At 37.7% G+C, this 11755-nt stretch overlaps 1 protein-coding gene across 1 annotated transcript in view; it reads left to right on the top strand.

Annotated features, from left to right (window-relative positions):
• The window catches only part of CFAP99 (cilia and flagella associated protein 99), a 58740-nt gene that overhangs the window by 7742 nt on the left and 39243 nt on the right, over positions 1-11755 (top strand). The window contains exons 2-3 of the mRNA XM_010179415.1: positions 4897-5041; positions 8696-8790. Of these exons, the coding sequence (XP_010177717.1) occupies positions 4897-5041; positions 8696-8790 (240 nt within the window). The remainder of the gene's footprint in view (positions 1-4896; positions 5042-8695; positions 8791-11755) is intronic.

Below are 11755 nucleotides of genomic sequence, written 5' to 3'. Positions count from 1 at the left end.
AAAGAGGACTGGGTTCTGGTGACTGATTCTAAACCCAGTGAAGTCAACAGGAATATTTTCTTTCACTTCCACAGCATTTTGATTAGACCCTTGGAGAGGACTAGCACTGATAATCTGAAGCACTATAAATTAACCAGACTGCGTCTGCAAAATGTGCATATTCTGCCTAGAAGTAGACAAATTCAGTACATACTATTACTCAGTTGTCTCAGGATAAAGCTATTTTATCTTTCAATCAAATATTATCTTCTTTCTAAAATGTTTGTTTCACCTTAAACTGTATCTTTGTCCTGAGAAGTCTCAAACAGGGCATGGCTGGTGTTCCTTTTCTTCCTTCTCTCCAGAAGCAAGAGCTTTCCTTTCTCTCCTTACCCATCCTTTTCTGATCTCTCTGGCCCTTGAGCAGGTCCCATTGTAAACATCCTTATTACCATACACCCATGGTGGCAAAGCTTGCTTTTTGCAGATATTTCTCCATTTAATTCACACTATTTCTTGTACTAATACATGTTGAAACTTGTTTGTGTATGAAGTCCTATACCTAAGCTCTCTTCTTTCCTTGAGGAAACTTGAGTGATTCCCAGTTACAGTTAAGTGTCAGCGAGTGAGAAAAATACGTCCGTGGTCTGTGGACGCAGGCTAAGGGCATTAGGGATTTCTCGTTCACTGGTAACACCAATCAGCACATATTCAGAAAAGAATCACATATTTCTCACAGGATTATTCAGGATCATTTCAGACAGGACCTTTCTTTTACAGGATAAATATTTGCGAATCAGAAAAAGCTGAAATTTAATGCCTTAGAGTGAACACTTCCAGATATTTCTATGGAATTGATATTGTGAACACATATAACTGTATTTTATTTATATCCAGTGCAGCTGTTGGTCAACACAGTAATATATAGGCTTCCAACTATTAAAAAATATAGAACCATCCAATATTCATCGACCATAAACTTACTGTGCTTTACACAACAAAACAACAAATAAGAAGTTGTAACATTAGAGATAGAGAGGTTGCTTCCTGAGCATAGAATAGGCATATTGTTCAAGATCTGTTTTGTCTTCTGATAAATTTCAGTATTTGGTGGAACAGAAGATGATAACTGCATGTGTTACTTTCACCTGTAAATTATCTTCCTTATGCTGAAGGACTCACACAACATACTTGCAAATATAGCTAACTGCTAGTTGTTTCAGAGAGGTACATGAGGTAAAGGATACTTGGAAAGGTTGGAAGATGGCCTGATGGACAGAACAAAGACTCACAAATTAGCATTTGCTAATTATTTTCTTGCCACTAATGACTTAGTGTGTCACCTGGGGCAAATCCCTTATCTGCTCTGTACCTTATTTCCTGCATTTGCGAAATAGAATTAGCCAAAAAGAATCTCATTAAATGCAATTAATGTTAGTAAAGTGTTTTGAGAACGTCATACAAAAGGTGCTAGAAGAGTACAATCTCTCATCATATTGTACTGTTTCGGGATCATTTGACGCCCTTCTGAAATACATCTCACTCACATAAAATGCAACATAAAGCCACACAGAAAGAATGCACTTAGGAATTAGTGCTAGTAGTGACGCCTACCCAACATACTGCCTTCCCAAAGCAATTATGATTTCAGGTATACAGATAAACTGTAAATGTCCTTGATGAAATTTGTTGAGGACACAATGTACTTTCTATGCAGGGAGTACCCTAACTTTTAAACCACTGGCTTGGTTTTTGATTCATTCACTGGATTATCAGCAGGGCTTAACCAACAACTGGCTCACCTTTGAGATTTCTTATCCAAGTACTGATCCTGCCCAGTCTTGTTTGGTTTATTATGAGTTCTGATTAGATCACTTCCTTAGATGACACACTTAAGTAGTTTCAATTTTTATTTGTAGAAATGGAACACTTAGTACCATTTGTAATTGAAAGCAGATTTAATTGCTAATATTTCATTACAAGATTTTTTTGGCCTGTGGTCCACAGAATTACCAATTAGTACTGATGTTCTGGGGCACAGCTGTCCCTAGGCTGCACCTCCTGTCACCTTGTTGCTTAGCTTGAGGCCATGTAGCGGTTATGTACTTTGTTGCTCAGGGAGTAAGCAAGACAAAGCACTTATTTCGGCATTTGTCCTAACAACTAACTTCCAACTTGTTAACTCAGGACAGTAAGAGTAAATGTAAACATGCAATTGCATTTTTTTGCTGTAGTCTGAACTACATAGAAGATATGATTTGGGCACTGGTGTAATCTTGTTATCTGTCTCCTTTTGGTCATATCTCCAAAGTACATTTGAAAAGCACTGGTTCGTTGTAGCACTTCATACATGTACAATATATCAAAGTACTCAGGAGGTGAATGCAAAAATTCAAACTAAGTAAAGATTCTTGAAACCGTTTATATTGTTGCTTTCTAGTGGAGATGTTGCAGGAGATTTTTGTTGGGCTTGTTTCCAATGGGCTTGTCCAGTTTTACTGTGGACTTTCTGTTGTCTGCAGATTGGCCTGTTCATGAACAACAGCATTTGTTCAAGGGGACCAATTGTTTTAGATTTAAAATGTCACAATCCTACTTTTACTGGAACTATGTCATCCTCTCTTACTTTGCTGTCCAGGTATTTAGGTTTGGTTTTGCTTTTTGTTGTGAATTCTCAAATATCTCAAATATGGGATATATATTTGAGTATTTAATTGGGGGTTATATTTCTAGATTTTCTTTGCCAGTTTTATGAAAGAACTTCCATAAAACTTCATCCAGAAAAGGTGTATTTGGAATGGACTATGTGGCTCACAAGAATTCTCAGTGCTTAGCAGCCTTCCCATCATTTTTTTTCCCATATTTTCAGATGTGTGCAGCCTCTTTCCTCTGCCCTTTCATTAGCATCCATCCTCCATCTAAGCCCTCTATCTCCCATTTTCCCCTGCCTTCCTTTTCACTCCTTTCTCTGTGCTCCTCATTTGCCACCTCACTCTAGTTGGCTCCATTTTCCCAAAGGCATTCCCCTTTATCTTTCTCCCATCTCAACCACCACCTGTTGGTACTTCTTTCTCTAGAGCCCTGATTAAGAATGTAGGTGATATCCTGCTTATTTGCACATGTATATGCATATATAAACATATATGGATATGGAGACAATTATATGGAGGACATTTTTTTTTTTCTAGTGATGATGCACAAGTTGGAAGGAACGAAACCTGGCTTTTGAGCGAGAGTAGTGAAAAAGAATAATGCTTACTCCGAATGACAACCTCAGAAAATACACTTGGAATGCTTCTGCACCTTTTTTTACATCTAAAAAATAGAACTGTAATTTTAAAGTTTTCCTTTGTATTTTCTCAAAGCCCTGTATAGTGTCATACATCAGAAAACTCAGATAGTTCCTTCCAGCAGCGTCTAATAATACCTTCAAAATAGAAATTAATTGCATTAGGGAAATAAAGTGATCAAGATGCTAGCAGATAGCCTACTAGGCAAGGTGAACCTCTGATCTGATATATTATTGCAGTTCAATTATTTCCGCATCTCAGACCTGTGGGAGAGATCATTTATCAAATGTGGACTACAAGTTTTCAGAAGACGTACTTAGCTTTTTTCTTGGCTTCTTGGCTAACCTCCTTAAGTTAAAGAATAATTATTGTTAGTCATTTTGTCATAGTGTAGCTGTCCTTTTTCATTTCATGTAATAACAAACTGTTCTGCGTCTCAGATTTTATTGCAAAGTGTAAAGGTGGTTCATACTAGAAGTTTATCGCATGTAGTAACAGATATTCCATAGGTTATTTATTACGAGTGAAACTCGCTGAAGTTCAGGAGTACTCAGACTTTTTAAAGGGATTATGCAGTAGGATCCAAATGGTGTGCAGTGGATATCTGACTCTCCTTTTTCTGTTCTCTTCTGGTATTGCATTGAACATTGAGAGTTGAGGTTGTTCAGCCTGGAGAAGAGAAGGCTCTGGGGAGACCTTATAGAAACCTTACAGCACTTAAAGGGGGCCTACAGGAAAGACAGGGAGGAACTCTTTATCTGGGAGTGCAGTGATAGGACAAGAGTAATAATTTTAAACTGAAAGAGGGTAGATTTAGATTAGGAAGAAATTCTTTACTGTGAGGGTGGTGAGGCACTGGCACAGGTTGCCCAGGGATGTTGTGGATGCCCCCTCCCTGGACCTGTTCAAAGCCAGGTTGGACAGGGCTTTGGGAAACCTGGTCTGGTGGGAGGTGTCCCTGCCCATGGCAGGGGTTGGACTGGATGATCTTGAAGGTCCCTTCCAACCCAAACCATTCTATGATTCTATGATTGCGAGTGACCTAGAGCACAGCTGGGTAAGAAATACACAGTCTGCATTAAGATGAATCATAGCACTCACAGGTTTAGTTTAAAATAGTAATATTCTCCAATATTATGTTACAGTAGAAGTTAAGAGTCTTTTCCGTAATTCCCGTCCAGCTTTCCCCCCTTGATTTAGTCTCCCCAAGGAGCACAGCCTTCACCTGCAAAGAACAGGTTTCCTACCAGAAAAGCAAACTCTTACTGAAACTTCCTCATACTGTTGACTAAGTTGATCATTGCTCATGGCTCAGAGACTTCAAATTTTCTTTGCATTAACTGTTGACATTCACACATCAAGGCCTTTTAAATAAATGTGTATGTCAGCAGATAAACTGAAAGTAGGTTAACATTGGGGAAGGTTACATTTTACTTAACAAGGGCCATTAATTTGTTAGGTCTGCCTGTATTTGAAAGTATTAGAAGTGCATCAGCCCTAGGAAAGGCACTGCTGTTCATTATTCATGTTTTTTCAATTAGTTCAAAATGGTTGTACTTCGTTTTGTACACAACTAACATTTTCTTTCCAGAATACATTAATCATTATTAAATTTGTATCTCTATAGACTCTTAATGTGACTGAAGAAAAATTTGTGTTGGATACACTCGCTGGATGCATAGAATATAAATCCATACTGGATGTAGTAGTCAATGCCTTTTATGTTCGGGACGGGAGATATTGCCTGATGTCTGAGCGTAATCTCTATGTAGGTAAGTTTTCTTTAAAGCACCAAATGTGTTTACAACAAAACTTAAAAGATATATTATTTTATCAATGCAGATCTTAATATTATATTACGTTTGAAGCATTGCCATTGTGCCAAGTACAGTATGAAATACAGGACCTTTTTCAAGGGTTGTATGATGTAAAGCCTAATTCCTGAAATCGTTGTTTAGTCCAGACTTTTCACAGGTGTTAACTGCAACTTTACCTAGGAAAATTCTGCATAATGTGCTTCCAGGTTAGGTAACATGCAGATAGAAAATACCATCCGAGACTGGAAGAAGTATCTTGGAAATTTAACCATCACTTTAAAAAATGTTCTTTGGGGATTTCTCTTTATTCTCTTATATGCAACCTCTGCCATTCAGATACTGAACTGTATAACAAAGCTCTGTCTGTTGAGGAGCACAGCATGTCTCACAGTATGAAGATACAATTGTTTCTATCCATACATGAGTTTCTTTGTTACTAATCATCACAATGACATAAACAGACTCCTGTCTGTCTCCATGAGTGAGGTCAATTATCTTCCTTCATTAGTTACTTGGTTAGAATCAGTTATAATACAACTATATCTAACAATGTGAGCTACTTAATCAGAGTAGTTACTACTCCAAAAGTTATTTCAGGCATTGAGAAGTACATTAAAAAGTAATTTTAAAAACATTTGTATGCAATGCATTTAATATTAATATAACTATATTAGAATGTAATATAAATATATATAATATTAATAGCACATATACTGATGTTGATTCATTATATCCCTGAATAGGGTGGAATCACAAATCACACTGGCATTGGTTCTGTAAATCAGATACGTTCTGAAGATTTGTGGGTACTTTGAATAGTCCAGTCAATTTAATTCGAAGTGGTTGAACATACAAGAAACCATATCTAATATAAGTATATCTACAATTTATGTTTTAAAAGCTATTACATTTTTATGGCAATTCGGGTTGCCTCTGTCACAGTCTGGAAAGGTATAGACATCTAAATCAAATCACAGAGGACAGGGAACCTAAACTGTCGAGGATGAATTTAAGAGTATATTGAGTTTATTCTAAATGGTAATGCTTCATTGTCTCCATTTCTCCAGAGCTATGTGTTTCACTGTCTGGGGCACATAAATTATACCTTTAAGCTGAGTGTAGCTATAATTGGATTGTCAGGACTGGTCCACTCAAAAGCCTCCATTAATCATAGGCAGAGGGTAAACCCCAGAAAATTTTCCTTTATCAACAAGTTGAGAGTCTAAGGTCATTGGCTCACATTTTTTTAAGCTGCTTGTGATTCCCTTTGCCAAGCTGCATTGACACTTAAATGATCAAAGCTGCTTATAAAGGCTGTTGCTATGTGTGAGCAGATTTGAATTTAATAAAGCTTGTAGGAGATAAATGTCTATTCTGCTAAGACTGCTTAAATACGTTGCTATGCTAAAGCACAAGATTGAGGCCTAATGATACACTGAGCCAGCTGCAGCACATTGGTCAGAATTTACTGATTTTATCATTGGTGGCAGCTCAAATACTGCAGTGAGAGTGCAGCCTGGTTGATCAAAGAGAATATGGTCAAATGAAAGCTGATACAGGAGCTCATGAACTTTACAGGTCTGAAAAGATGTCACAGCACTGACTGTGCCTCTTCCTGTATCGAATGGCATACCTGCCATAGGGGGGCACAAGAATCAGGTTTGGATTCCACAGAGAATTTCACAATTTAAAAACTTGGCTTTATTCAAATTCAGAATAGCAACAAAGATTACAACACTTTTTGCAAAAGGGTCACTTGCAAAAAAAAAGGAAAATAAATACTAGAAATATGATCTTTTATGTTTAAAATTTTTGTTATGTATAATATGTATAATAAACTATGATTTTGGAACAGATGAATAAGAGCTATCCTCTCTGAAAACATTAAAACCAGAGTATGCTGAAAAATTCACTATCAAAACTTGCTTTTATGTCTTCTTTTCACATTAAATTTTCTCAGAATAAGCTTGCTTACACTGAAGATTTTGGTTACACTAAGAGAGAGCTGTTTCTGACAATGTAATACTCTCAGAAACTTTTCAGTCATGTCTCTCAGGAGCCATTTGACTCCTATTCTCCCTGCCTTGTTGCCAGACTAACACACAATTTCACAGATGGAATATGCAGATACTTGTTGTATAAGCTGGTACTAATACACAAAGAAAGAAGCCGCCCTTTTTCTCATCACTGGCTGCTCATTCTCACCCCTATGTCATATCTTCCTTGAGTTAGAAGTGGTGTTTAGCAGCCATCCAGTGAACTGATCAAGAAAGTGCTTCAGGTTAAAATTCACAATCTGTTTCAACTTGGCTGTGTGGGTGACTGTACTTGCCCAAGAGAAGAAACACCAGGAAGTAAAAGGAGGAGATGAGAACAGGCAATTAGGGTTGACAGAACTGCTTATTTTAGTGGTGATGTTGGCATAACGAAATGACTGTGAAATCATTATCTTATCTCTGGCTTTACAGGACTCCAAATGCAATGCTACAGGCTTGGGAATGAGTGGCTGGAAAGCTGCTTAGCAGAGAGGGATCTGGGGGAACTGGTCAACACCTGACTGAACATGAGCCAGGAGTGTGCCCAGGTGGCCAAGAAGGCCAGTGACATCCTGGCTTGTATCAGAAATAGCATGGCCAGCAGGAGCAGGGAAGTGATCGTGCTCCTGTACTTGGCACTGTTCAGGCTGCACCTCAAATACTGTGTTCAGTTCTCAGTACAAGAAGGACATTGAGGTGCTGGAGCGTGTCCAGAGAAGGGCAACGAGGCTGGTGAAGGGTCTGGAGAACAAGAATTATGAGGAGCGACTGAGGGAACTGGGGCTGTTTAGCTGGGAGAAGAGGAGGCTGAGGGGAGACCTTATCGCCCTCTACAACTACCTGAAAAGAGGTTGTAGTGAGGTGGGGATTGGTCTCTCACATAAAAAGTGATAGGACAAAAGGAAATGGCCTCAAGTTGTGCCAGGGGAGGTTTAGATTGGATATTACAAAAAAATTCTTCACTGAAAGGGTTATCAGGCACTGGAACAGGTTGCCCAGGGAAGTGGTGGAGTCACTGTCCCTGGAGGTATTTAAAAGATGTGTAGATGAGGTGCTTAGAGACGTGGTTTAGTAGTGGACAGGTTATGGTGAGACTTGACAATCTTAAAGGTCTTTTCCAACTAAATGATTCTATGATTCTAAATGCTGCTATGGTAGATCTCCCCATTTGCAAGCAGGTATTTGCAGGCATCAAAAGAACCTCTATGAATTACTTCAGATAGGTACAATTATTACTACACTTTTTGTGTAAGTGGCCAGATCCTCAGCTGTTAGAATTTCCATAAAATTGTGTAGATTTGCACTAGCTTGGCTCTGACTCTCGTAAGAGATAGATAACTAATTTACATGAACCATAGCAGAGAGTCACAATGCTAATAATGAACATAGGGTTAACACTATAACTTCCTATTACAATTTGTCATTGTCATGCATTGTATTGCCCTGTTAGGTAAACAATATTGAAAACTATTTGAAATTAAAGTAACAGCCTAAATCCCAGAGTATGCTGAGTATAGGATATAGGTTGATTAGAATCTCCTGCTGCATTTTAAATGTATGTCTCTTTTGATAGTTATTTGTTATCTGGCTACTTTTCAACTAGAAGAGCTTGGTCTTCAGCACTTCAGCAGAATTGTGAAATCTCTGGACAACGCAAAAATGCAAAAGGTAATGAAAGTACAAAATATTTTGAAATATAATTAATAATCTCTTCATTGTGTTTGATCAATCAGATTACTTTTCTCAATTTTCAGGATAATTTCGATTGAGAAATTATTGCTATTTTTATGTAAATTCAGAAATCAAATTAGTATTTTGTTATCATAAAAATCTTCCGTTTCTATACTTACACAGTGAACCAATCACCCTGTTACAACACACAGGCAACTGACCAAACCAGTGCTGCCAAAAAGAGAGCCTCACAAGAAAGTTCTCCCTGCCTCTTCCTCTCTGGAGTCACAAATTTGGGTTTGCTCCACTACTTGTGTGCCAATCTTAATGAAATTTGTAGAAATAGAAATATCTCCTCCAAAATGATTGGAAGTGCTTATTATCTTAAAAGCTATGTTATAAAGAGGGGGAGAGGGAAAAAGTGACTGTCAATGCTTTCTCATAACCTCTGTTTTCTTTGGTAAATAGGCTAAAAATTAAATTACTGGTGACACAGCATATGTAAACTTTGATCATCCAGATGTTTCAAAGCACAGTTCAAACACAGCATTTGAATAACAAATGTGGAATTCGAGAGACAGACAAATATTAGTAATTAATTCTCAGAAGACTAGGGTTTATCTCTATACTAATTACTTTGAATGTTCATGTGGATGCCGGTGCCTCTTTAATGAGTACAGTTGCTTTGTAATATGTAGAGGGAGTAGGTTAGGTTGTCTGCAGGATGTTTTTAGAAACACTCTATTCACTTTGTTTTGGTGGGCTTACTATGGAGTGGTTTTTATTAATTACATTCAGAGACAAAAATGATATATTTCATTAACTGCTGGAAAGAACGGAGAGGTGGCTGGAAGCATTATCATAATCTGGTAGACAGACAAATCACTCTGTCTAAAATGCTCTCCCAGCCCCTGCTTTGGTAAACATCTCAGACACAGGCCACTGGATTGGACACATCTTGAGCTCATTCAGCTAGCAACACAGTTTTCCCACTTCATGCCAGCTACCTCTTGTTGATTCCACTCACCTAGCTTTCTGTGGCTTAAATGTCAGTCCCCTGATCTTCTATTTGAGATAATTTCTCCTTCCTTGTCTGGAATAACTTTTCTGTCAGGGAAGTGCTGCATTATGCAATGGTCTGCACCTGCTACTTTTTTTTTTCCCCTGTAGATGTAACTTTGTTTGCTTAAGTATCTTATCAGATCCTCATCACCATGGCACCTAGGTTTTCTTCTCTTGCATTTGAAGAGGTCCTTTGTCTCCAAAGTGATGCTAGATTATATTAATGCACCTGCAGCAGAGGATTTAGAAGCAGCATTTGGTCCCCCCAGCAACAGAGACAAAAACAGCAGAAGGCGGATCTGCAGCCCTAGCAACAAAAGTTGTCAGAAATTTGGGATTCTCCTTCAGGATGCTGACCTGTAGATTTTGCCTGATGACTATTGTCTCTGAGTTCAGTTGAGGTGCAGAAAAATCATTCACGTATATCTACTTCAAATAGATTTACTTTAATTAAAAAGTATTTTTTCTGCACATCACAGGCTGAATGGAATTTTCTTACTCATGCAGATAAACCTTACTCAAATGAATAGTCTTCATGAAATTAAAAGAATTATTCAGTTGAATGAGATCGCCTTGTGTGAGCAGACCTTTCTCCTAAAAGACTGCATGATGGAATCCATTCAAATCAAACTCATATTTTTTTCCCTTTGATAGATGCACGTTCAAATATTTTCATTCAGACAGAATATCCAGATGGAATAATAATGTTACCTCACTAACACATGTTCATCTGATTGAACAGAAAATCATAAGATCTCATTCTGTAATGTTAACAATAAATGCAAAAATTCTTTAAGGTTGTGTAATTACAGAACTACAGGATAAAACCCAATTTTGTAACTTCAATGTGTTTGTTCTTCCAAGAACTTAGCTATGCGTTGCTAGCTCAAGCCTATTTTTCTGTTCTATTTTTGTAGATGTTATTCCTTTATATTTGTTGTAAAATTTAAGGGTTTGTATGTTAGAGAAAATACACTGTCAAAATAAAAATTTGAGGTAAACAGCTTTATAACTTCACAATTACCTTGTAAAAAATGTAAAATAACCATTGTTTTATTTCTAGCATTCAAGAATCTCTTTTGTTCTGTTTCTGTTCTGATTGCTTCTAACAGCAGTGAAGTCCTTTATAAAGAACTTCTGAGATCTGCAATGGAAAATTGCTATGTCAGAACTGGGTATTGTAATTGCTATTATGATGTGGTAGGAATAGTAGGACAAGATCAGTAAGAAGGACAAGATAAGTCTCATGGGTCAGAGAATGGCAGAAGGACCTGTGACCATGCTAGGACACTCTTCTCTATACCTTTACCTCAGGCTCCCCAAAATAGAGTTGCTCATTACAATTTCTTCATGGGAAAGCCTTAAGAGCTTCTTGCTTTTCTCTTCATGCCTCTGTTGCAGTTGAAAGGTACAATCCTACAGTTTGTTGAGCTGGCATAGCTGAAGAGCTGAGCTGAGCTCAGCAGATGAACAGAGGAGTGGACAGGAACCTCCTTGACTGCCTTTACTACTACAGCAAATAGCTGTGGGTGTGTACAGCCAAAATAATAGCATTCTCAGGTAGTGGCTGATCCATATGGAGAAACAGAACTTGCTGTTCCTTGCAGTTACTTCCTTAACTCAAGAGTCAAAAGCTTATGTTGTGAATATAAGGATTTCAGGTCTGCAAATAGCTACATGCATGTAAAGATAATACCAGATGAGGAAACTTCCCATTTTTATTTGCTTTTTAGAAATCTACACAACCCCACTGTGTAAAAATACCTATAGTATATTAGCAGGGCATGTTCAAATTCTCAAAAGCAAGGTATTATTTCAGCCCACTCATAAAAATACATTACAGCACAGTCTTTAATTATACACACTTGTCCTACTACAGCCAGAGTACATTAAAATAGTA

Source organism: Mesitornis unicolor, unplaced genomic scaffold, assembly GCF_000695765.1.
Source record: "Mesitornis unicolor isolate BGI_N332 unplaced genomic scaffold, ASM69576v1 scaffold912, whole genome shotgun sequence".
Classification (NCBI taxonomy): domain Eukaryota; kingdom Metazoa; phylum Chordata; class Aves; order Mesitornithiformes; family Mesitornithidae; genus Mesitornis; species Mesitornis unicolor.
Note: the sequence above shows the minus strand (reverse complement) of the source record. Positions and strands in the feature narration are given on the sequence as shown.